At 35.8% G+C, this 27,616-nt stretch overlaps 2 protein-coding genes across 2 annotated transcripts; one reads left to right on the forward strand and one right to left on the reverse strand.

Annotated features, from left to right (window-relative positions):
• The first annotated feature begins 1,362 nt into the window (after positions 1–1,362).
• On the forward strand, positions 1,363–18,428 carry LOC109078733 (transducin beta-like protein 3). Its single transcript, XM_042720846.1, has 23 exons — positions 1,363–1,543; positions 1,694–1,745; positions 1,839–1,934; positions 2,910–2,957; positions 3,035–3,176; positions 3,948–4,032; positions 4,157–4,327; positions 4,439–4,514; positions 4,662–4,758; positions 5,070–5,281; positions 5,381–5,522; positions 6,733–6,791; positions 6,895–7,001; positions 8,428–8,563; positions 9,260–9,490; positions 11,492–11,562; positions 11,750–11,906; positions 12,856–12,914; positions 13,724–13,827; positions 16,385–16,456; positions 16,537–16,695; positions 16,849–16,942; positions 17,825–18,428. The coding sequence occupies exons 1-23, from the start codon at positions 1,512–1,514 to the stop codon at positions 18,183–18,185; spliced, it is 2,763 nt and encodes a 920-aa protein (XP_042576780.1). The 5' UTR covers positions 1,363–1,511; the 3' UTR covers positions 18,186–18,428.
• Positions 18,429–19,725: 1,297 nt separating this feature from the next.
• Positions 19,726–23,566, reverse strand: noxo1a (NADPH oxidase organizer 1a). Its single transcript, XM_042720847.1, has 8 exons — positions 23,354–23,566; positions 22,560–22,640; positions 22,369–22,441; positions 22,090–22,273; positions 21,786–21,970; positions 21,594–21,701; positions 21,057–21,174; positions 19,726–20,782 (listed from the first exon to the last, which is right to left on the reverse strand). The coding sequence occupies exons 1-8, from the start codon at positions 23,417–23,419 to the stop codon at positions 20,167–20,169; spliced, it is 1,431 nt and encodes a 476-aa protein (XP_042576781.1). The 5' UTR covers positions 23,420–23,566; the 3' UTR covers positions 19,726–20,166.
• Between the last annotated feature and the right edge of the window lie 4,050 nt (positions 23,567–27,616).

A 27,616-nucleotide genomic window follows, 5' to 3' on the forward strand; every position in this document is an offset into this window, starting at 1 on the left:
GTCAGAGAAGAGAGACACCAAAAGCGTGCAGTGTTGGGGGTTCTCCAGGACCAGGATTGGGAACCACTGTGCTACAGTAATACACTGCAGAATCATCCACATCCACATTACTGATGATCAGACTATAATCTGATTTAGATGAATGTGTTGATGTGAATTTAGAAGCAGAGAAACCAGATCCATGACAAAACTGAGCTCCAGTCATGATAAAATCTTAACACATGCTGAAGAACTCCTGCTGGAGTCTGTCTGTACCATCTAGCAGGACTACCAGTTACTGTCCCCAGATTACAGTCCAGTTTAGCCTTTTCTCCTTTACTGACTGTGATTAATGGACTCCACTGACACCTGCAGAATAAACACAACCCTTACATGAGACTGAGTGTCAACTCCCTTTAAATCATCAGATCTGATGAACACTTACAGGTCAGAAGAGTGAAGAAAGCACAGAATATTGTGATCATCTCGTGATTTGGTGTTGATGTGGGAAGATGAGCAGTGCTGAAGAATAATGCTGAGATCAGATCAGAGAGAGAGAGACTTTAAGACAGTAAAGAGAAAGACTCGCCCATCGCCCACCTCACACAACACACACTCAACACATCTGACACACTCACTCATTTCAGCACAGACCAGAATGGATTATTCTCAGTGAAGTGGATTTTTCTGTTTTATCATGATAATATAAATGAATTTAATCATACTGAAAATTAAATATTTTACTAAATATCACTGTATCAGGTCTTTTTACTGTGTTTTTGTCATATTTTGTGAAGCGTTGTTGTAAATGAGTAAAAATAATTAGATTTTTTATGTATGCGGCAAAGGGAAATCTCAAAATGTACATACAGCTTTTCTAAATCATCTATATAAAACTACGTTTTATCAACAGGTGTCTCCGGTGCAAGTAAGAATTGGTGTTCAGAAAGTCTTCACCTTCATAATGAATTTGATTTATAGAATTTGCAAAAAATAAATCATGAATAGGGTTATATAGGGTTACCTACTTCGGTTCCTATTTTTTTTGGTTGTATGTAGTTTGTTGGTGACATCTAGCGCTTTAAAACCCGATCAAATAAGAAATAATAAACAAACGATTGATTTAAAACAAAGAACAAACTTGAACTGAAACATTTGTTTTAAATACTTCTTTTGCGCTTATGAACATATACCTACAAAAAAATTGTTACCAGCACTTTTTCTTTTGCAGAATAATTATAACGTAATAATATTATTTTATTTGATCCTTTGTAGAACTATAGTTTTTATCATCATCGTCATCATCTTCATTATTATTATAAAAGGATAATTTTGTTTGACAATGGGTTTTTATTTATTTTTTTGCCACTAGAAGACACTGGAGCTTGAGTTTAGTGTTGACGTCATATTTGCGCGACACGTGCATGAACACATGCACCATGCGTGTAAAACATAGAGGTGTATGAAGTAATACTTATGCTTTTAATAAAAACTGTATTGTTCGCGAGAAGTTGAAAGCATCGTGGGTTGTCATGGCTGGAAACACGCTGCCGTTTAAATCAAAGTAAGTGTAGTTTTCTTCTATTCTGACTCTTCTCAGTGAGAAAGATTCTTTGAAATGAGCAGAACTTACAGTGACTAGTTAAGATTACTGATAGCTACCTTATTTGACAACAAGTTAATGATAATCTCGTTTGTTTGTTTGTTTGTTTAGTTATGCAGTCTCCAGCAAAATAGAACCGTTCTATAAGGGAGGTAAAGTGCAGGTAAGTTCATAATTTAGTAACTTACTTGAAAAATCACATCATTAGGTCCATGAATTACAGCTGCTATTTTACTCGTTTTGTTTCTCCATCCAGATAAGTCATGATGAGCAGTACATATTTTGCACATGTGGTCCAAGAGTCAACATTTTACAGATCAACACAGGAAAAATTATCCATAGCATTGAGCAGGTCAGTGTCTAACAGTTTTGATTTATATGTGTGTTTCTTCAACTATGGACAGCAAACCACTACCTTAAAAACCATTTGCGTTTAGTTTGTCTAAAATCAATAAACACACCCATCTCAGTAAAACTCTGCCTTTTTTAAAATAAATAAATAAATAAAATTGCGACGTAAATATTAAAATGACAATTGTTTAGAATTTCCTCCAGTCTTTCCTTCCATAAAACAACTTATTTTTAGACTAGTGGAAAGAAAACATCCAAAATACAATTTTAGGTGTTTATTTTATGGCACTTTATCTATTTGCATCAGCAGATTTATTAAATAAAAGGCAATTTAAGTGTACTTTCATGACTGTGTTACTTATAGTTAGTAGAACAAAATAAAGTGTATTTTTACACATAGTGGGTTTATTTATTTATTTATTTATTTTAATGGCTGACAAAAAAAGATCAAATCCCAAAATCTCCTCCATAAAGACTAATGAAACACGAACTTTGAACCTAGCTTTATCAGATGTTCAGATTTCTATTCTGGAAATGTATGCAAATAAGTGAATTAAACAGAAATGGCTTTGCTTGTATATTAAAACATATAATTTCTGGAAACTTGTAGTACAAAACAGTTATCTTAATGTATTGTGATTAATAAACTGGGGAAGATACAGTGAAATCCATCAGTTATTCACCTTTATTTTTTTTGCTTTAAATGTAATAATATTAGTGTAATGTATTTTGTCTGGGTCTGAGATAAGGGTAAAACAGTAAAATGCATAAAAATGGCCTTTTAAAAATAGCAGAATGATTAAGTGTTAGTATTAAGCTTTAATTGTCAACTTTATGTAATGAAAATAAAAGAGGTTAACTATTTAGTTAAAAATAAATAAATAAATAAAAATCAACACCTGGGATGCAAAAGTGCCTAAAACTGAATCTGTATCTGTAACATGACTGCATACTCACTTTTGCTTTCTCTGAGCAGGATGATCAAGAGGACATCACCTCATTCTCTCTCAGTCCTGATGATGAGGTGAGATGAGCTTCAGTTGCCTTTCTGCTGTTTCAGCATTAATCCAGACTGAGGTTGTTTCTGCTGTTTCTCTGCAGGTGCTGGTGACCGCCAGCAGGGCTCTGCTCCTGAAGCAGTGGGACTGGAAGCAGGAGAAGTGCACTCGGTCGTGGAGGGCCATCCACAATGTGCCTGTGGCCAGCATGACCTTTGACTGCACCTCCACCCTGCTGGCTACAGGTCAGACAAAAGATCTACAGATCTTTGATGCAACGAGTAACACTGAACAACAGGTTTTGTGTCAAACTTATCTTAATAGGGCAAAATGTCATACTTCTATATATACTGATTATTTTTCTCAGCAGCATCCATGTGATTTTTTTTTGCAAATTCCTACCATAAATATATCAAAACTTTATTTTTGATTAGTAATATGCATTGCTAAGGACTTCATTTGGACAACTTTAAAGGCAATTTTCTCAATATTTAGTTTTTTTTTTGCACTCAGATTTTCAAATAGTTGTATCTCAGCTAAATATTGTCCTATCATAACAAACCATACATCAACAGAAAGCTTCTTTATTCAACTTTCAGATGTTTTCAGATGATGATGTATAAATCTCAGTTTTGAAAAATTGACTGGTGACCTATGACTGGTTTTGTGGTCCAGGGTCACAAATGTTATACTGAATAACACACTACAATTAAAATTATTTTACATGTGCTTTAGTATGTTAGTCAGCATAAGTGTACTTCTTCAATGCATGGCAAAAGATTATTAAAACATAATGATTTTAAGTCAAACTTTCAGTTCAACATTATTACAAAGTGCACTTAAAAGTATGTTAAGAAATGTGAAAGTGTCTTGTTAAGTGCATTTAAATGGCTTTTTATTTCATTAGTATTATGTTATCTGTAAGTAAATTGTTTTGAATTACTGTTCAGATTAGTGCACATTCAATACAAGTAAGCCTGCTTGTTTTTAATGATGATTTGTTGTGGTGTTCATAGGTGGTTGTGATGGCACCATCAAGCTGTGGGATGTTGTGAAGCAGTACTGCACACACAATCTGAAAGGTTCATCTGGCGTTGTACAGTAAGTGCTGAAAAAAAAAAAAACATCCGAGATTTTCATCTGCTTTGAGATCGTCTCTCAGTTTGTAAAAGTGGCCCAGCTGGTTGATATGCCATGTATAAGAGCTGTAACATCTCTCTTGCAGTTTGGTTGAGTTTCATCCAGACATCAGCAGACTGCAGCTCTTCTCTTCTTCTGTGGACTGTGGGATCCGGATCTGGGACCTGCGGACCAGCAAGTGTATCTGTGTTTTGGAGAGCCACTACAGTGCCGTCACATCGCTGGCCTTCTCTCCTGATGGACAAACTCTAATTAGGTAAAAACAGCAGGAAAAAAAGATTTTTTTTCTTGTAAAAGTCCCAATTTTAACAGAGGTGCCAACAATGGGTAGTTGCTGTCTTCATGCTGTCGCTGTCTTCATTTTCAGTTCTGGCCGAGACAAAATCTGCTCGGTTTGGGACCTGAAGAAGAAGGCTGTTAAGAGGACCGTTCCTGTCTATGAGGTCAGACTGTGACTGTGACCCATGAGCTGTGCATTTATCTCTATAGCACCATAATTATCCTCTGTGTTTCATACCTGAACAAGCAGATTATTCTGGAAATACAACATTGTTATTTCACTTGGAGTTCTCTTATTTGTCGATGCTCAGGCTGTGGAAGGTGTGGTTCTTCTCCCTGGGAAGAGCGATTACTCTCAGATGGGTGTGAAGGGTGAAGGTTTACACTTTGTCACGGCTGGCAGTAAAGGTAAATGCAGTTTAATATAAAATGCTATCATGTAAACTCATAAAAGCATGGGCCAATCAGGGGTGCAACTACCCGTTGTCGGGGCAGTAACAGTGTTATTTTAGTAGTATTTACAGTATGTACTATTATAATATATATTAATATTTATTATGTGCTTTTGTCATTTTTATAATTCTATTTAATTTGTTTCTAATGTGTATTTATTTCAGTTTTAGTTTTTTTTAATATTATGGTGCTTTGTGGTGCCTCTCTGCACCACATATGTTGAATACTCTCTTGTCTGGCCCTGAGTATTTTGCTGTTTTCCGCAGGTGTTCTTCGAGTGTGGGACTCCAGCTCAGCACGCTGTGTGTTCACTCAGATGCTGCCTGATGCTCCGGCTCTCAACACAGAGGAGGCCGATTTAGACCCACGCAGTCTGATGCAACTTCTGCCCATGCCACGGTCCAACAGACTGGTCACTGTCACCGCAGAGCACAACATCCTCATCTATCAGATGCCCGCTCTCACGGTACAGCAGCAGGTGAGCCTTACAATCCACCTTCTATCCACTGGAGATATATCCTGAACTTCACATATCAGAACCTGGAACTATTGGGCTTGTTTTTCTCTTCTTATGAAGTTTGTCGGCTACAATGATGATATCCTGGACGTGAAGTTCCTGGGGAAGGATGACACACATATAGTCGTGGCCACTAACAGCTCTCAGCTGAAGGTGTTTGAGTTGGCCACTAACAGCTGTCAGATTCTGTATGGACACACAGGTGAGTGAGCCACTAGAGGGCGGCAGCACTGTGGATATGTAACGCTTACTACATACTGCAGTATATACTGTGTGCTTGTAATTCAAATATCAGTGATGAATTTTGGCTGTAATGAAAACACATTTTTTATGCAGAAACCACATTCAGATCAGTAGAAAACATGCGTGACTCAAGCTAACCAAAACTAAAATAGAACCAGGGTTATTATAATGAGCTCAAACTAAAACCATGAAAAACTGTTATTTAAAATAAAATAAACATTAATTACTCTGAATATGTGAAGAGGAAATAATTTTAATGTTTTTTTATTTTAAGTTGATTTGTAATTATGTAAAATTAAAGCTGAAATTAAAATGAACAGTTACTGTATAGAAATTAAAAAAAAAAACTTGACAAATAAACCACAAAATTGCTAAAATTTAAAATCAAAAACAAAATTGCTAAAATATAAAATGAAGATAAAAGATATAAAATAGTAGGATCTAAAATAACACTAAAAGATGAATGTTTGTTACTGTGACTGTGAAAAGATTGGACTAAAATATTCATTTTTATTACATATTTGTTCTTCAATAAGATTTAAAAAGGTGTAGTGTTTTTATTGTTAGCTAAAACAATAAAGTATAATTTTGTGCAATTGAAACAAAGCTGAAATTAAATTAAATATAAATATTTAATGAAAAAATTAGAAGTCTAATTTAAATAAAATGTAAAATAATTTGAATTGCTATAATGCTAACACTAAAACACAAATAAAATTAACTAAATTAATATTTAGGGGAAAAAAAACAAAAATACATAGTATAAGAAAATTACTAAAATAAATTAAAATTATATAAATATAATGATAATTGTATTAAACATGCAGAAAAGCTAGTTTTTTAAATAAGCTTTGGTTTGCACATTGTTTTGAGGAAATTAGCAGGAAGGAAGTAATATAAATAGTATTGTTTATAAACTTGATAGGTGTGTGTGCTTCTTTTATTGTGTTTTTTATTTAATTAATGAAAGAAACATTGTCAAATGCCATTGTTATTTGCAGCCCTACATCCTAGGCATGTAAAACGCATTTGTTTTCTCACTAAGGTCTTGTAGAAACAACTGCCTGTAAAACTTTAAAAAGGGAATGTCAGACTGGATTCCACTTCAGTCATCGGTCTTCATTGTTGACATTGTCATCTGATAATCTTCTCTGATGATCTGTCTGCAGATACCATCTTATCAATTGATGTCTTTCGCAAAGGTTCCATGTTTGCAAGCTGTGCAAAGGTGATCCTTTCACTTTTTTAGCACGCCATTCAAAACATCAGATTCTGAACGTACAGCTTCGCCCACATTCGGAAAGATGACGTTTATGTAATCTTTTGCACAGGACAAGTCCCTGCGGCTGTGGAAAATGGATCTGAAGAGTGGCCGAGTGCACTGCGTGGCTCAGGGCAGCGGACACTCCAATGCCGTGGGCTCTGTCGCCTGCTCCAGGTCTGATCTCCGTTAGAAATAGCAGTTATATAATCAATATAAGTTAAAGGGATACTCCACCCCAAAATAAAAGTTTTGTCATTAATCGCTTACCCCCATGTCGTTCCAAACCCGTAAAAGCTACGTTCGCCTTCAGAACACAATTTAAGATATTTTGGATGAAAACCGGGAGGCCTGTGCCTGTCCCATAGACTGCCAAGTAAATAACAGTGTCAAGGTCAATAAAAGTCATTGTCAGAATACTCCATCTGCCATCAGACGTGCAATCTGGGTTATATGAAGCGACTGGAACACTTTTTGTAAGCGAAGAAAACAAAAATAGCGGCTTTATTCAACAATTCCTTTGTCAACAGTCTCCTTTGTGTCTCTCCATATCACCATGGAGTATTCTGACGACGACTTTCATACATTTTATGGACCTTGACACTGTTATTTATTTGGCAGTCTATGGGACAGTCACAGGCCTCCCGGTTTTCATCCAAAATATCTTAAATTGTGTTCCGTAGATGAAACAAAGCTTTTACGGGTTTGGAACAACATGGGGGTAAAGTGATTAATGACAAAATTATCCTTTTGGGGTGGAGTATCCCTTTAAGCACCTGCGGTGTGTGATCATACTGTAGCCCTCTCCTCAAACTCTTTGAAAAGTCCTTGTTTCCTGAATGATTCACACACTTTTTGCTAAACTGATAACACGGTCACATTTAGATCAGTAATTGCGACATTCATGATCATAATAACCTATTCTAATATAGTTCACAAACTTTTTCAGATGCCAAGCTTTGTAGCACAATCTGGCAAATTAGATTTTATAATCGTTTATTGGTTTGTAAAGTTTCTTTACCCATCACTTTGTCACTTTATATTATGTAAGCTTAAATAAGCACATTTCCCTCTTCCTGTACCAGTGTTATTTTAGCATTGAGATCCTGTTATAGTTTTTATTATTTAGAATCATTTTTATTTTTATATTTTCAATTTAACATTTGTTTTAGTGTTTTGTTGTTGTTTTTTTTGCATAAATTTTTAGTTTTTTTTTTTTTTTTTTTTTTTTTTTTTTATTTTATTTTTTTGTGTATTTTTTTTAGGACTTCAAACTAAAAAAAAAGTGATCAATTGCATTGCTAAAAAAGTGAAATGATGCATTGGCAGGAGGCTAAAATAAAGTGTAATTATTGTATTATTTTGTTTCAGTGAACGTTTCAGTTTGACTTTAAATTTGAAAGTGATATGAATTAGATGTTTGGATGTTTATGAACTGATTTATTTCAACAAATGTTTAGATTAATTTTGTAAATAAGAAAGGTAAAAATAGTTATTTACAGTAGTGTAATTGGGATATTATTTTGTGAACTTTTTGTTGTTTTTTACTGGTTTTAGTTAAACCTGTTGACTAATAACACAATGACCCTGTTGCTGTACGCAGGTTAAAGAAAGCCTTCCTGGTGTCGGGCAGTCAGGACTGTACTATTAAGGTGTGGGATCTGCCTGACCCTCTTCCTGATGTGGGATGTGATGTGATGTTGATGACGGCACGACTCACAGAGAAAGCTCACGACAAGGTGGGTCATTGCCCCTGTCACGTACTAAGCGTTCAACGAAACTGTCAGATGAAAACATGTTTATCTGGTTGACAGCAGAAACCATGCTCTTGAGCACGTTCTGTTGCTTTAGTTTTTCAGTCTTCCATTGTCTTTGACGTTTTTTGTGCACATATTGCGTCAAAACAGTGTCTAGGAATATGTGGAACCATAATTCATCTTTTGAATGACCCAAACAGTTTTGTCCAGTGTTGTGAAAGATGTTAGAATACAGTTAAGCTTTTTAAAAATCTGTCTGTGTGTGTGTGTGTGTGTGTGTGTGTAGGCATTTTGGACCGATTTATTTACACAAATATTTCCCACAATTACACAAACGTTACACTAAATTAAATTTAATCTACAAAGTATTTTGTATATTGCTGAAAGATTGTATAAAAAACTGCATAAATTGCTGAATAAAACTTAATTTCTTTAAACAAAATAATAAAAAAGCCTCACTAAAATGAATCATACAGCTCAATATTTAGGCGAATGCGTTTGATTATTACCCCAGTACAGTGTGACAAGCATTGTCACAGCATTGTAGTATTTACTAGTGGAACAGAAATGAAGTTATGTTATTAGTGTCACTACTTATAATCCATTACTCCCCAGTTTTCCTTAGATGTTGTTTTATTTTTCTTCTGTTGCCTGTCTCTTCCTCGAACATTCTTGTAGGATGTGAACAGCGTGACCATCTCTCCCAATGACAAGCTGCTGGCCTCTGGCTCTCAGGACCGCACGGCTAAACTCTGGTCTCTGGCGGATATGAGTCTGTTAGGCGTCTTCAGAGGTCATAGTCGAGGTATTTGGTGTGTTCAGTTCTCTCCTGTGGACCAGGTCCTGGCCACTGCCTCAGCGGATGGCTCCATCAAAATCTGGAGCATTCAAGACTTCAGCTGCCTCAGGGTGAGTTACATGTACATGTTTAAAGAGCCGTTTAGTAACTTTGATATGTGAATTCTAGAGAGTATTTGGTCACACTTTATTATAAGGTCCAATTCTCGCCATTAACAAACCATTAACTATAACTTTTGCCTTAATAAACTCATATTTGGCTGCTCAGTAATAGTTGTGGAATCTAGAGAGTATTTGGTCACACTAGAAAACTGTCCTTTATTGATGTAGAAAATGTCCTTTATTACTACTAATAAACCGCCAATATATTAAGCATAGACATTCTAATAAGCAACTTGTTAATTGTGAGAATTGGTCCCTATACTAAAGTGTTACCTAGTATTTTTCCCCATTCAATTTTTTTCTTGTAAGGTAAGGATTTAAAAAAAAAAAAAAAAAAAATTTAAATTGTTACAAGCCATGAACCAAGCCAACAAGCAAAGAGGTTAATCACAACATTACTTACTTTGATTTAAAGCAAACTAATTGAATATCAAACAAAAAGATATAGGACTGTGTACTCGTAGCTTTAAAGAGGGAAAGAACTACAGTCCCATGAAGCATTGCAAGTTAAAACTTTGAAAAATGTAAAAGAAATTTAATTTGTATATAGAAACAACATGCTGTATCATTTATTGCATAATATGCACATATTTACAAATATTTAAGTAATATGAGAGTGTAGGGAACTGACTCTAGATTAATCATAGTGCTTCATGTTGGTGGTCAGGCCTTAAAGAGTTTGCTGTGATTTCAGTTTTCTGATTGGTAATTTGTTTGCTGTGTTTTCTGTTTTGTGGAGATTGTCTATCAGAATGTTACCATTAATTATGGTTAATGCAGTTTTTCACCAGGAATTCTGCTGTTAAGTTGATATGATTCCTTTGGGTCTTAATGAAAAGTCTATAACATACTTTGGTTAAAATTTCTCAATGGTAGAGTAAAACAATGTGCATGTCCCTTTAAATGATAATGAGCTCTGTTCATCATCCCGCCCCTTTCTTCTGTGGAGCGATGAGCCGTTCTCGATGTGTGGTTCTGTATATTTTTGGCTGTGTTCTTTTAGAAAACAAAAGTAATCCAGTGCGTCTTCAGCGGCTCAGATGTTGAGAGTAAATGACAACTGCTTTTTGTGTAAAATGCACTTATGAATCATTGGGGACCAGGAACAAGTATCAGGAAAGAAAAGGGGGCACATTTTGATTTTGTGTTGACATCACTGAGAAACCACGAGAAACCAAACTTTATTTTAATTGCTCAAAATTAAAGTGATTGTTCACCCAAAAATGAAAATTACCCCTTGATTTACTCACCCTCAAGGCCACCCTAGATGTATATGACTTTCTTTTTTCAGATGAATACAATCAGAATTATATTTAAAAATGCCCATATTTAAAACTTTATAACTGTAATCTCATAATGATGTAGGCATAGCACAAGTTCTGGTGAGAATATGCGGGTCTCGCGAGAACCACGTTTTGTTTACAGCTAAGGAAAACCAGTCTACTTTTAGCTTATATCAAAATCCTCCGACATTTTGTACTACTTCTAATTTGTGACCGGGGTTTTGTTTTGCTTTCTCCTCTGCACTTCCGCGTTCGTCACTTCTCACCAGAGCTTATGATAATCCTGCGTCATCCGCTGGAACGCTACTCTCTCCAGAACACTTAGCGGAACACATTTAGCAGAAGCTAGAGAATATGTTTTAAAGTTTTAAATATGGATATTATTCTTACGCAAACGCATCGGTTCACTTCAGAAGGCCTTTATTAAAAGTGTAGAGCACTTTTTATGATGGATGGATGCACTTTTTTGGCTTCAAAAACTCCAGTCACTGCCATTATAAAGCTTGGAAGAGCCAGGACAGTTTTTAAAATAACTCCAATTGTATTCGTCTGAAAGAAGAAGGTCATATACACCAAGGATGGCTTGAGGGTGAGCAAATCATTCGGGTGAACTATCGCTTTAACATTGACATTGTGTTAACATAATTTCTGTGTTTTATCTCTGTAGACGTTCGAAGGACATGATGCCTCTGTGCTAAAGGTCATATTTGTCAGTCGAGGAACTCAACTAGTGTCTAGGTTGGGTATCTATTTCCTTACATTTTCTTACGGCGGTTCAATCGGTTCACATGGCCTGTGTTCATCAATGTAAACTTTCACTTTCATTTTAATGAGAAATGTTTACAGTCTTTCAGCAGTTGAGCTTGTGGTTCATAGACTGCAGCTTTGCCCTAGTGACCCGGCTCTATTCTCTGTCATTCTTCAGTGGTTCTGATGGACTTGTGAAGTTGTGGACCATAAAGACAAACGAGTGTGTGAAAACATTTGATGCTCACCAGGACAAAGTGTGGGCTCTGCATGCCAGCAGCAAAGATGACCTGATGGTGACGGGATCAGCCGACTCCACCATCACTCTGTGGAAGGTCAGTCCACCTGACGTGTCCTATCTGAGCAGTGTGCTTAAACACAGTTAAACACAGGAATGTGAAATGAAACAAAGCAAACTGTGTTTTGTGCTGTATGTTTGCACGTGCGATACATGCAATCATTAATGTTTCCCTTACCAAGACAAAAGGACCATTGTTTACCCTGTGGCACTCTTCATTTAAATTCCTTATTTCTGGATTCTTATCTACTGCTGTTCCGAGCAACACTATCATGATGATGAAGCAGATATAGTTTTCTTTTTTTGATATAGAAATAAATAGTCGATTCCAGGAAGGATGCACTAAATTGATCAAAAGTAAAAGTAAAGACATTTATAATGTTATAAAAGTTTTATTTTTCTTTTTTAAATCATTGTATTCAAATAAAAGTAAGAAATGTTTCTTGTGCAGCAAATCAGTATATTAGAATGATTTCTAAAGGATCATGTGACACTGAAGACTTCAGAAATTATGCTGAAAATTCAGCTCATGTTGTTTGTTTTCTTTGTGCTGTGCAAATTGTGTGCAATAATGCCAACAACACCCACACACATACACATACATGTAGGCCATGTTTATGATGTTTTCTGATTAACTCTGTTTAAGGTTCAGTTTTTTTGGTGTTGTTTGGTCAGCAGGTTAATAACAGATGTTTTACTGCCAGTGCATTACAGCATGAATCTGCTGCAGAGATAAATCCATGCTGAAAACATATGCATACATGATTTAATGCTGCCTTAAGGCATTAATTCTAGTCCTACTTACCTTCACAGATGTGAATTTGAAAAATGTGTGCTAGTGCTTACAACATAAATAGATGTAAATTATTTAATTATGCATTTTTGCATTAATTTTCATTGGTAATGGTTGCTGAGTATTTGTTTCTATGGTCCGTTTCAGTGCATTTGTTTGTTTCTATTTCTCATTGTCTTTCTGTTCTGGTTAGGACGTGACTGAAGTGGAGCTGGCAGAGGAGCAGGCCAAACAAGAAGACCAAGTCCTTAAGTAAGTCACTGCCCGCATTGAAATATGTAACAAACAAATGCAGTCAGCCGTATAGACATGCGACTGAAGTCTGACAAGGCTGCATGACAAAACATTTTAGCAAGCTAAGCAAAACTCCTTCAGCTCCTTTTGTCTTCTAAAGCTCTAATCACTTGACGACTGAATCCTGATGTTGAAACGACATTGTTTCTTAAATCATTAAAGCAATTTAGTTTTACCTGATCTGATTCCATCTATGCTAGTCTTTAAACATCATAGCTTAAACATAAACATGATAACTGGTTGAATTCTGGGCTTGTTATGGTCATAATAACTATTAGTGCCATTTTCTAATGTTAAAGTCATAGTTCACCCAAAAATGAGATTTATGTCTTCATTTACTCACAAGCATGTAGTTCCAAAGCCATAAGACTTTCATTCATCTTCATAACACAAATGAAGATATGTTCGATGACACCTGAGACATTTCTGTCAGTTAAACGTCCACCAACACTATCACACTTCATAAAGTTATACTCCATGATGTTTACTGGTCAGACCTCAAAAATGCCAAATCCATATTTTGTCACTATTTGTCCTGAGGTGTTGCAATCCTAATGAATGGACCTATACAACATGTTTTATTACAAAATACATTTTGTTTTGAACGCTGAAAGTCTTGTGATGTTGAGTAAATGATGACTGAATTTAGATTTTTTTGGTGAACTATCCTTTTTTTTTTTATACAAACCTTTTTGAGTTTATCCAAAACCTAATGTGTCACAAACATGTAGTTTGAGTGTTTATGAATTTTTTTGGCGTCTTCATAGGCAGCAGGAACTGTCAAATTTACTTCATGAGAAGAAGTATCTGAAGGCTCTGGGAATCGCTATCTCTCTGGATCAGCCGCACACTGCATTACGAGTTATCCGAGGTACTTTTTCTTTCATTTCTCTGCATAAATGAGTCAAAATGCTTCCTTTACTTTCCAACCGCATTTATTTTACATGGGTACTTTGATTGTTAGATATAAAATCAGGTAGAGCCACATTTTTATACTCCATTGATGTTTACTCACCTGCAATTTGAGACAATCCTCCACTTAAGTTTAATTGTCCTGCTTTGTTTTTGTTTTTTTTTTGACAGGATTATTTTTAGAATAAAAGCGAATGAGCTTTAGTTCTTGAATGTCGTTATGCAAACTCTGGCTAATTTCCGATGGTGGCTTATGATTGTGTAAGATGATGGTTGGTGAATAATTTCTCGTTGTCTTGTATTTGAATGAGATTCTTTTAACCACAGTCATTTGTAAACACAATATGACAGGTGTTTTCAACAGCACTCCTTCAGAAATTCCAGCGCTGCTCTTTAAGCTGAACTGGTCAGACCTCAAAAATGCCAAATCCATATTTTGTCACTATTTGTCATGAGGTGAAGCAATCCTAATGAATAGACCTATTCATAGTGATAAAAATCTTGTTTTTGCTCCGAATACATAATTTCTGAATACATACATCACATATTATCCAAATATAATTATCTTGCTTATTTTAAATATACTCTGATGTACCCTGACAGTAAATATACTGTGAACACACACAAACAAAATTGTGGTCAAAAGTTTACATAAACCTTGCAGAATCTACAAAAGTTAATTATTTTACCAACATCAGACAGATCATAATGCACAGTGCATGTGATTTTTTTTATTTTATTTTTTAAGTTCTGTCTTTAATAAGATATTTAAAGACTCAAGCATATTTTAAACATTTGAACAGGTTCATTTTTGTGGACTGTATGTAAATAAGTTTTTTGAAATATCTTATTCAGGGTGTTACTAAATAAAAAATATCATGCATTTTGTATGACCCATCTCATTTTGGTAAGATTCTGCAAGGGGTATGTAAACTTTTGACCACAACCTTATACAAAAGAAATGTGATAAATAATATAGTATGAATGATTTATATATGAATCATCCTATAATTTAGTTTATACTACGGGGCCGTTGAATGCTTGAATCTGATTGGCTGACAAACGTTCTGAGGTGTGCAATTATTTTCTGGGAAACGCACAGTGAACGTGTGCATTATTTTTCTAATTCAACGGCCCGTCGTCAGTTATTCCTTACTGTACATACATTTCATGTCCATCGATGATAATTATATACATTTAATTTTTTTCAGAGATATCATATTTTATCCATTAAGAGAATACATACTATAAACTCACACATTTATTTTGTGCACCCTATTTTTCAGTTTGCTTGAAATTGCTTGTATGTCCCTTAAAATAGAGTTCTTGCAGTGTCTGCTCTTTTTTTGCTGTGTCTTGAATGCAGAAATAATGAGTAAAATGTTAAATTCAAGATTATCTATATTAAATTTATGTCTACACTATACAAGTACAACTTGATTCAAAAAGTGAAACTTTCATGTATTCAAGATTCATTACATGTAAAGTAAGGTTTTTTTAATTTTATTTATTTTTTTAATTTTGATGATTAGAGCTTACAGCTCATGACAGTCAAAAAATCCAGTATCTCAAAATGTTAGAATATTTACATTTGAGTTTCATTAGCTCTTTCCCCGCCAAAGACGAGTTTTTACGGCTTTTCGTGTTATCACTGTTATACATTTTGGGGATCTTTTGAATGTGTTCTGAATGTCCCGAACAAAAACACACGTGAACAGGAAGGAGAAACAAGCAATCTCTTATGTAAACACTTGCATATTAAAAATAATGCGATCATCAGCAATAGACAGCATATAAATGAAAACTGCATAATGTTATGGGGTAAAATGTTGATCCAAGAAGTAAATACCATGTTTGTGCAAGCTTTGGAGGTGTTGATGGAAGCGATTTACTGGATTTATGCTTTAATAATCGTACTGAATATTATCCAGATGTAGTTACCGATAAAAATTCACCTTTTTGCTCAAAACTATAAATTTTTATGAAACCTTCCTATATTCAAGTGTTGATAAAAAAAAAAAAGAATGCTTTAAGCGAGAATAAAACAGGTTTTTTTTTGTTTAAAATTAAAGGCTCAGATCTTTATTTTGGTGTATTGCATTGCAATTTTAGTGAAAATCATAAAAATTGCTGGCGGTGGCTGGCAACTTAGAAAGAGTTAGATGACCATCCCTACAGTATACATTCTGGGTATCTCTTGTTCTTTGAAACCACAATAATGGGGAAGACTGCTGTCTTGGCAATGGTCCAGAAGACAATCATTGAGACCCTCCACAAAGAGGGTAAGTCACAGAAGGTCATTACTGAAAGGGGTGACTGTTCACTGAGTGCTGTATCAAAGCATATTAAATGCACAGTTGACAGGAAGGAAGAAAATGTAAACTCCAATCATCAAAATTGAAACAAAAACAACTTTTGAAATGTTTTAATTTACATGTAATGAATGTCAATTGAAAACATTAATATTATAAAAAATAACCAAATGAATCATGATGATGCTCTTTAATCCTCAACAGAAATTCGGCAGCAGGAGGATGGGATACAGGAGCTAGAGAAGACCCTCCTGAAGCTCCGTCAGGATCAGAAAGGTAGTCTTCATGTGTTGGTATGCTGCGTTAGGTCACCAGGTTCATCTTGTTTGTGTGACTATGATGTGTTTCGTGTTCAGAGTCGGTGTTGCGATACTCTGTGGTGTGGAACACTAATTCACGCAGCTGTCTGGACGCTCAGGCTGTCCTGCAGGTGCTGCTCACACACCTGATCCCAGAGGAAATCCTGCAGTATCAGGGCACTCGTACCCATCTTGAGGGCCTCATACCGTACACAGGTGGGTTCCTATTTTCATTCCAAATCAGTTCACCCATGATAAACATAACAAATTGGTCTTTTTGAAGGTGAACATCTGCATAAACAAACATTTAGAGTTTCTAGCAATTGCATTGAAAATAGCAATATAAATATGATTGTTTCTCATTGGTAGAGAGACACATGCAGCGGATTGGTCGTCTCCTGCAGGCCTCAATGTTTCTGGATTACATGTGGCAGAAAATGCGTATTACAGGTGGTAAAGACAGGTAAAAAAACAAGTTCCCCAAACTTCCTGGCTGTGTATTTATTAAAATAGTGGTGTTTGCTGAGGGAAGCATCAGTATTACTGTTGCTCATGGGTAATGATCTGAACAAACTCTTAACTACGAGTATCAAACTTTGGTGCAAAACAAGTCCTTTATGTTTGTGCTGTAAAAAAAAACTAATGATGCATCATCCTAGCAAACTTCTTACAACATCAAAGAGCCCAGCCAGATTTACATGGGCAAGCATTACTTTGTTCTCGCTAGAGAGCAAATATATAAATCAAAGTAGGAATTCATTTTGTTACGGTTGTAAATGTTTTTACCCAAATAGATGTCACCACAGTAAAGTGCGTCACATACAGAATTGAATGATTTGAAAAGTTGTTTGACAGTTCTGTATAATAACATGAGTCACCCCTTAATTGCAGTCTTTCAGGAAGTGGGTTTAAATAAATACAGATTTCCTTTTAACAAAAGTTAAAAATTTCTTTCACCGTTTAAACTTTAAAGATTCACTCAGTAAACATCTTATTGACTCTCACTTATTAAACAGCTTGCCAAACTTCCCCTTACTATTGTCATCATAAGCTTGCTTCACTTTGGAGTATGTAAGGTATTAAAGCAGTGTGAAGCTGGTTACATTAAGACGAGTTTCTACAATTGTTGACACTTTTCCTGTGAACGTTTAGAATAAATTTCATTTTTAAACTAGCATTTTAACATATATTAAAATACAAAAAGTTATTTAAAATTTTAGTAATAGTTCACAATATTTCTGTTTAAATGCAGATTTTATGTGCATTCTTTTAAAAACTGCTTTCCTTGTCATTGATTTGAAAGTTTGTTCATTAAATCTACTGTTGGTCTGCTGGTTTTCTCTAGTGTGAACTTGGATGATGATGAAGAGATGGACAGCAGTCCTCAATCCATCTTCATCGTAGACAAGCAACCGATGGACACGGCAGACATTCAGGAATCTCTGCAGCAACAAGAAGATGAAGAGGAAGATCTGGAGGATCCCGAAAAAAGAGAGGAGCTTCTAGATGAAGATGAGAGTGTTAGCACATCTAAAAGCGCTCATGTGAACGGCGTGAAACTGAACGGTGTGAACCGTGTGGAAGATGGAGGTCAGGTGTCCAGTGAGGAGAGTGAAGATGAGGATGATGTCGTGGAACTGACCACAAAGTTTCTTCCCATCGAATCTATGGATTCGGACCCCTCCAAAACAGCAGATATAAGGTGATTGGCTGCTGTAGCTGTCAATCATTAGTTTTTTTTTTTTATTCAGTACTGATTGTTGAATTGATGGACTACTTAAGATCTTTCTGAATATTCTGATTTCATCAATACAGCATCGCTTTCACTCAAACAGGGGTTTCCTGTTTGTATCACCACACCAGTTGCAAAATACTGTTTTGATGATGTTTGAAATGGTTTTTTATGTAGTTGTTTTGTCATTCTTCAAAATAAATAATGCTCATATCTATTGGAGAAGAAAAACATTGTATTCGCCTCAAAGTGTTGGAAGTAATGCTCAGCTTGGAGGAATATCCCCAGTTAAATATGTTTGAAAAAGCAAGAATTGTTTATAGTAATGCTTTTGCAATTATCTGGAAGTCAATGGGCAACATTTATTAACATTAAAATTAAACCACTAAAAGGATGATTTACTATAGGCATCTTTTCATATTAAATGCAGTACATTTTAGTGAATGATGGTATGTTTTAAACTAACAAGAACATTCCTCCAGAACATTCCTTTCTTATCTGACTCTTAGAGTATCACAGAACTTCTAGCACTGTTCAAACAACATTTCCAAAAACATGCTCTTACTATAATAGTGTGTATTCAGTCTTTCTTTTTAATGATACTGTGGCTTTTTAGCTGCTTTGCTTTTCCTGAAATGTTCAGTATCTTGTGAAAGCAGTGAGTCACGTCTGCTTTAAAAAGTATTGAATGTTGGACATCTGAGATTGCCGTCAGTGTTAGATCGACCGAGCGTGTCTGTGATTGCACATCTTGAGTTGAAAGAATGCAGAGTGTGTACAAAACCTTGTTTTTGACCGAATACAATCTAAACCTGTTCTTTCTTCAGTAGATCTTGACCTTTAGAATATATCATGTTCAAACCCCAACCGTGTTTAGACAGACAAGTTATTTGTCTGTCTACTGAGAGATCACAGTGAATTGGGACATACCGTACCATCATGCAAGCTCTTTAGAATATGTCAGGGGTGTCCAATCTTGCTCCGTAAAGGCCAACGTCCTGCAAAAACTCTGCAAAACAGTGTCCCTACAGGAGTAGTATTGGACACCTCTGGTTTAAGCCATAGTGATAATAGCAATTAACTTAAATCAGGAATAGCCTGGAGAGCTACTTTCCTGATGATTTCACTTACAAACTTTCTCCAACATTTTAGCATTTAGCTGGATGCTTTTATCCAAAGCGATTGAACTTTTTGTTTTAGTCATTCATGCACGGGAGTCAAACCCATGACCTTGGTGTTGCTAATGCCAAACTCTACTCTTTCAGATAAAGGAATAAATTAGCTGGTTAAGGTGGGATTGATTGAGTTGGCGTTAAGGATTGGAGACCTCTGACTTGGATGTTGGTCCTTAAAGAACTGATCTGGCCCTAACCTGTGTATTAAGATATTTTCGGCATTGATATGCTTCTTTAACAATCCATTAGCAGGAATGAACACTCCAGTGACGCCAGTCTTTTTAGGTTAAATATTTTGTTTTTTTTTTTTTGTGTTTAAAGGTGTTAAAAATGTGTGAAAAGTGTGAAATGTGAAGAGTATACAAGTATAATATATGTGAGGATATACAATGCATATAAGGCACAAGTGATATTTTCCACTATGGAAAAAGAGGGAAAACTAAGAAACATACAAATATTATGTAGAAGATTCTAAGAGATTTTGATGCATTATCTTTTCTTTAGTAAAAGATCATCTACGTATATCAGATGCAAAGAGCAGCTTCTCTAGAAACATGAAGACCCATCATTTGTAACATATGTAATAATTCTGTTCCATGAATAAGATCTAAGCTTAGTTCTAGTAGTATAAATGTGTAGCAAGAATCTCTCCATATTTGTCCATCAAATAATCAGCATCAAGCAAGCGTTATGGCAATGCTTTGACATTAATGCTGGTCTGGACCTGGACTCTTGGATGCTCTCCTCAAACATGTAACCTGAAGTGCTTGAGACATCGGCCTAACTGGTTCTCTGCAGGTTTTTGCGTGTGACGGTGGTGCAGCGTTTGAGTATCTCCTGAGCTTGGGGTCTGGGGGGTATCTTGGGAGAGGAGGGCATCTTGTTGAGACTGGGGTCTGATCTGCTGCCGATCATCTTGCCTTCTCCGGCACTTTCAGGGCTCAGGCTGCCGGAGGAGTCAGGCGTAGGGATGCTACTCCTGCGTAATTGCTCTTCCGTGTACGAGCAATTTAGCGAATTGCTGCCGGAGAAGCTGCTGTCGTCGCTGAACTCTTCACTGTCATCACTCACACTGCTTTGCTGGCCGTTCTCGACAAACTCCACTCGCACTGATGGTGGAGGCAGCCGTGTTGTATGAGCATCCGGCAGTCTACTCATTGATCGTGACATCTGCTTATCTTTAGGGTCCAGGGTGCTTCCTGGAGGTCCCAGGTTGCCCTGGGATCTGCTGAGCTCACGGCCAGAGACCTGCAGGAAATTTTCTCCAGGACGTTGAAGCTGTGCCAAGTCAAGAGTGGAGCTGGTTAACTCCCTCTTAGCAGGCATCAGGTGCATTCGTGGGTTATTGTATGGTTGCAGGTACATGGATGGTACGAACCCCGCCTTTCGATTGTACCTGAGAGATAGACAAAGACAGCTCTCAATCGTCGAGAAGTAGAATCAGAGCTTGTATAAAATCAATGGGTGATTTGGTTTCATTCTTTGGAAGTCAACAAGGAAAGAGCATCATCTCCACAAACTGCCAAAACGTGTCCACAAAAATGAGGATGTAAAGCAAGTGCCAAGTTTGTTTCCAGACTCTACGGCATGTCAAATGAGCAGGTAAAGGTTTCCTGCCCGTTAGGTAACTGGTCTGCTCATTTTTCTCAGTAAACAATATGGAGATTTACCTCACTATCCACCAGCCGTTGTCAGACTTCTGTAACACCTCCATCACAGACCCGATCTCCACTGATAGTTCATCACTGTTCATGGCTCTGTAACTTTTGGCGGCAACATAGAAAACACCTGACGAATGGGAAAATAAGATCCGGTTAAGAACAGCTTGGTGAACAAATGAATCAAGTCCTGCTCCTGGAAGGCAACTCCAATCCTAATCAAACACACCAGGACCAGGAAATCAAGGTCCTCAGGATTACTAAAAACGTCCAGGCAAGTATGTTGGGACTCTGTAGGACACTGGCCCTCCAGGAGCAGTATTAGACACCCATGTACAAGGGTTATTATTTTCTAAACTGCTACTTTTGCAACTGCTACCAAAATTCATTCATTTTCAAAGTTGGTGGAATAAGCATAATTAGGTTGGTTTCCAAAAGACGGCTGATTCAAAGCACAAGAATGTAAAACATTCACAATGTGGCCAAACTGGTTTCGTTTCCAAATAAACGCAGCTAGAATACATTAGAAATCGCTAAACCGGTACTTACTTTCACCATCCATCACATCAGGACCATCATCATCCATTTCAGCTCTTTGCAGATAAGGAGCAGGAAACCAAGCGAGATGTTTGGCTTCATTTTCCACCAGCCACCATCCTGATGAGAAAGTACAACAAGGTCAGCAAACACCGAAGAGAGACTCTGTGCTTCTGTGTGGTTTGGCAAACGATGAGTTCTCACCTTTTTGGTCTTTAATGAGCACATCCACAACCTCATCCACCTCAACCTTGAAGGGCCGATTCTTGGTGTCCTTGGTCTCATAAGTAGCTATGCATCGGTATGTTTCAGTAACAAAGGGTTGAGTGACGTTGTTCATTCCAACATTACCGCTGCTCAGAGAGGTTTCTGATGGCATGATCACGATACTGTCAAACAAAACACAATCTTTAATTAGGTTCTGTTTCAGAGACTTCATATAGTTTTGAAAATTCTAGCATGTATTTATTATTTTCTGCTCTGCTTGTCTTGGCAGCATCAACCTCACCTGTTTTTTGCAAAGTCAGAATCGAGGTCCTGGGGTTTGGGAAGCAGGAACTGGAGGAGCTCTGAGCTCTGGCAGATACGGGGATCGCTCTTCAGCAGTTCACTGCAGTATTCTTCCAGAGCCTTCAGTCTGAGCACCGACTTACTGGGGCTCCACTTCTGCATGTTCTTCTGCACTCTTGCAGCTGCAATTTTTAGTTTTAAAAAAAATATATATATTACTTCATGATGAGGGCTTGAATTTGCAGATTGTTTGATGAACAATTGGCAAAGTATTTACCTTTAAATTTGGGAAGAATCCTTCCTGACCTTCTAAAGGGGTTTGAAGGAGGGAATTTCTTCTTGAGTTGCCTCTACAGTAATAATAATATATATGTTATTCTACATGACTCTCTCTCTCTCTCTCTCTCTCTCTGAATTTCTTCTTGAGTTGTCTCTACTCTCTCTCGCGCTCGCAAGAAAGAGACTTACATGCAGAGTCTTGAAGTCTTCAAGCGATCTGTACACAGTAATCTCATTTTGGTCTGACCAAGTTACAGTGGTTATGTACAACTGGGAAGAGAAGAATGTTTTAGACACATTTCAATACTTCTTTTTAACTGCATTACAGTCTTCATCTTACTGTGCACTGTATATAGTAAAGTAGCCTAGTGTTAATGAACCACTGTACACACAGGAGTGTTCCCTTATTTCTATCCATCCTGACACTTAAAGTTAGGTTTGGTTACCAAGTAAACTCATGATAATATTCTGCTATATTATTTAGAGAATAAAGTTAACTGTTACCACATGAAGCACATTTTAGGATATTTGACAAAAATGTTTTACAGTGTTTGTATTATTTTTAAATGTGTTACGAAGCTGTTTGTAATTTCACATTATTATGTAATTATTACTATTTATATATAGTAATAAATCGATTAATTATACTAATGCTGTTAAATTATAATATGTAGTCTATTGTCAGTACAAATTGTAATACGTTGATACCCACTGACACTGACAAACATCATAATCTTATTCAAAACAACGGTAGCCTATATTAAAATGTTATTTATTTTACTGTCTCTTTGTTACAAGTAACATAGGTTACGTGCTATTATAATAATAATAAATAAGGCTATGTAGGTTATAACTATAAACCAAATCCTCATTCTAAATCTAACCAGTAAGTAGCTAACGTTAGTACATTTAGTTTAATATTACTCATAATGATAATAATAATAATAAAGAATGCAAAATGGGAAAATAAAAAACTGTCTTACTTTAGCTACTTCTTTCTGCATCAATCCAACAAGCTGGACATTGACGGGGTATCTTTGCTCGTCCATGCTGCAGGAGGTGAGTGGTGTCGTGTCGTGTTGTCTGTCGTTTGACTGACTGCGCGTTATATTTATCACGCCAGCAGCCAGAGGCGGGGACCGCGTCGTGCCGCATTCAGAACGCTCCCGCTGCAGGTCACAAACCGGAGAGTCCGCTCTTACGTCACCAATATTCCCTGAAAAAGCCTGGATGGAATTTCACGTGAGTGTCGATCAAATCGATAAAGAGTTTTGCTATTTAAACTTATGGACCACAACATGCCCCGCTATTGTTAAGATGTGTTCATAACTATATTTTCTTGTACAATAATTCTGAAGTTTTTAACGCTATTAATTTGAAACGAATAAGTTTTGAGGTAAGTTATCTGTCTAAACAAAAACGATCAAAGAACTCCATTGTACCTCAATACTTAAAGGGTTGGACTGATATATTTTAGGATATTTTTATATTTGTATGTGCATAAACAACCATTTTGATTATTTTATTTTTCATTTAACCTTTATTTAACCAGGCAAGTCATTGAGAACAGGTTCTTATTTTTAATAATCTCCTGAAAGACATACAAACACACATTACAATACACATATAAAGCCCATAAAAACTCAGTTAAAACATTTTTAAAATATTTATTTCATATACTGTTAAGTGATAGTTCACCAAAAAAATTGAAGATTCATTATGCTGATATGAATATATTTATTCTGTTGAATGCAAAAGATATTTTGCTGGTAGGCATTGACTTAAAAAAATTGCTACCATCAACTGTTTGATTATCAACACACTTTAAAGTATCTTTTTTTGTGTGTTTAACAAAAGAAATAAATGCATGCAGGTTTGGAACAACTCAATGGTGAGTAAATGATGGCAAAATTTAAATTTTTGGGCTCAACTTTATTAATGTAACTGCAAATTGTAGAAACTTTTAAAAAACAGCAGCAAAGGCCTGATGTTTAGTTGAAATTGTTGATGGTGAATGAAATTCATGATTTTCTTTAAATGAGTGGTAATGAAAGGGAAATGTAAGTTCTTAAAATTGACTTGTATGTTGCAATCAGCCATAATGGGAAATGGAGATATGCTAAAATTAGTCTGTGTTAGGATGTAGTAGTCTAGACCGGAAAGGAATAATGATTAGGATTCTTATGAGTTAGTACTACTTAGTACTTGTAGTAGCCCTTCACATCAATGCATACTGAAACTGTGCTGACATATTCATAAATTAATGGATTATGTGCTGATGTGCATATAATTCAGCTACAAACCCTAGACATTCCAGGAAACAGAAGATAAAAAAATTAAAAAAAATGATTCCTGTTGGTTATAAGAAGCTTCAAGGAAATAGATGTAGGCAGAGTTTCCTCTCAGATGTGTGCCCAACCTACATTTGAAGCAGACACCTTTGTTTATTGGATCACGTGTTCACACTTAAAAACACTGACTGTATTAAACAGCACTTACTGACTCACTGAAAAAACCCATCATTAAAATACCAGATGCAGATTTTACATAACATATGCATATAGGTTTCGATGTGCTAATCTTGTTAAAGGAATACTCCACCCCAAGATGAAAATTTTGTCATTAGTCACTTACCCCATGTCATTCCAAACCTGTAAAAGCTTTGTTCATCTTCGGAACACAGTTTAGTATATTTTAGATGAAAACCGGGAGGCTTGTGACTGTCCCATAGACTGCCAATTAAATAACAGTGTCAAGGTCCAGGAAAGTATGAAAGTAGCTGTCAGAATACTGCATCTGCCATCAGTCGTTATTTTTTTTTCTTCGCTTACAAAAAGTGTTCCCGTCGCTCCATATAACACAGATTGCACGTCTGATGACAGATGGAGTATTCTGACGACGACTTTCATACCTTTTATCGACCTTGACACTTTTATTTACTTGGTAGTCTATGGGACAGTCACAGGCCTCCCGGTTTTCATCCAAAATATCTTAAATTGTGTTCCGAAGACGAACGGCGCTTTTACGGGTTTGGAACGACATGGGGGTAAGTGATTAATGACAAAATTTTCATTTTGGGATGGAGTATCCCTTTAAGTGTGAACGTGATTATTATGGGTATTTTAGTATATTGTTGATCATATTAGGGTTAGCAAAATCCCAAATCATACATGGTTTATTCTAAAGACATACTTTAATTTACACATCATATTATTTCCAGCACAGACGTTTTGCAAGAAAATGCAAAAGCATTGAAATATAATTTTCCCTCTCATTGCATGTTTTATATCAAACATGCTCACTATTTAGAGATGCCACAATATGATGTTGTACAATGTGCATTATTTTTAACTGATAGAAACAGTTGTTTGTTGCTATTTAATATTGCATGGACTAATAAGAACATATATATCATTCAAACTATATTAACAAAGATGAACTTATATTAATCATATTAATTTGAACCAATGTGGTTTAACTGTAATCTTACTGTAGTGGTTTCCACTGTTATGTGGTAATATTATTAAATAATAATATTTATTCTCAAAAATACGATAAGAAATATTTTAGCAGATAAACACACTGGAACCAGATGCAGATAAAGAACCTTTATTTCAAGAGTGTTCCTGTTTTAGTTTCCATCCTCATACTCTGCTAACTTTGGTGATTATAATCTTTTACAGTATTTCTCAATTTCCTGGAAAAATATAAAAATCGCATATGCACATTTTTTCTTGTATCTTTGGCTTCTAAAGGCCTGAGAGATCAGAAACTGCATTCTTCATACGACAGTAGTGGAAAGGCTTCAGCCATTTACATTATGATCCGAATGGTTGAAGCCTTTCCACTATTGCGTATTTTCATGCCGTGTGAAGCAGGTGAATGTGGTTAGCTATACTAACACCACAGACAATGATAAGTTTCCCCGAGATATGGACATAATACAGAGCTGGACCGTTTGTGTATTTTGCTATTCACTATTGTAACTTGATTTCTTCCTTTAAGACTGTCACTGTGAAAGGAAAGTAACTGGCCTCCTCCTGAAGTCCATCATTTCCTGTTGTGAATCATATGGATTGGATTCGCTTTCACAGGATAATACAAAGAACGGTCATTGCATTGTGAAATATGCAATGTGCTGGGAAATATTTTGTTGGTGTAGTGTGATCTCAGTTTTATTGCCACATGCCTACATTGTAATGATTTATAGCTATTATTATGATAGCTGATAAACAATCAGGATCAGTTAAAAGTCGCAAAAATTCACAATCGTCACAATTGGAGAAAGAGTTTGGTGAATCCCCACGGGGATAAAGTTTCAGCAGAGGCGGGACAACAGAAGGGGGCAAAACCACAAAATTTTGAAGTTGGAGTTTGGGGTTGTGTTTAAATTTAACTTCGGGAATTACTTTTTGCAAACATTTGTGCTACACTACACTTCAGGAATTCCTTGAATTCATGTGCTACATTAAATTAAGTTAAATTAAATTAAATTAAAAGTAAAGACTTCTAAAGGTTGCCGTTTCAAATAAATGCTGTTCTTTATCATGGTTTCCGCAAAAAAATAAATAAATAAATAAATAAGCAGCACAACAGTTTTTAACATTCATAATAATCAGAAATGATTCTTGAGCAGCATATTAGAATGATTTCTGAAGGATCATGTGACTCTGCAGACTGGAGTAATAATGCTGAAAATTCAGCTTTGCATCACAGAAATAAATTGCATTTTAAAAATATATTCCCATAGAGAACAGTTATTATAAATTTCAATAATATTTTACAATATTTTTTGTCATTGTTGCATTTTTGCTCAAATAAATACAGCCTTGGTGAGCATATATATATTTATAATATCAGACCTTACCTAACGTCCTTTGAATTTTTTTTGTATATGAGTCACAACAGTTTCTCCACTCTTTTGAGTTAATCGTTTATTGTTTTGACACAAATGCTGCATTACTCATACATAATTCTGGATTACTGGAAAGTGCAATACATGGCAGACCGCAAAGCACATGGTATACTGTAACCCATAATGCATTGTGCTCAACTTTAACTTCTTTGGAGTGTGTTGCAGCCATCAAAATCAAAATGTGTTTATATTTACAAAATACAAATAAGTGGAGACATCGGAAATCTTTTCTTTGTACTTTTGCCAATCAAATAAATTGTAAAGAGAACGGACAATTCAATTATTGTTTAAAAAGTGGTGCATAATGTGTAGATGGTATTCAGTATACTGT

Source organism: Cyprinus carpio, chromosome B3, assembly GCF_018340385.1.
Source record: "Cyprinus carpio isolate SPL01 chromosome B3, ASM1834038v1, whole genome shotgun sequence".
NCBI lineage: Eukaryota > Metazoa > Chordata > Actinopteri > Cypriniformes > Cyprinidae > Cyprinus > Cyprinus carpio.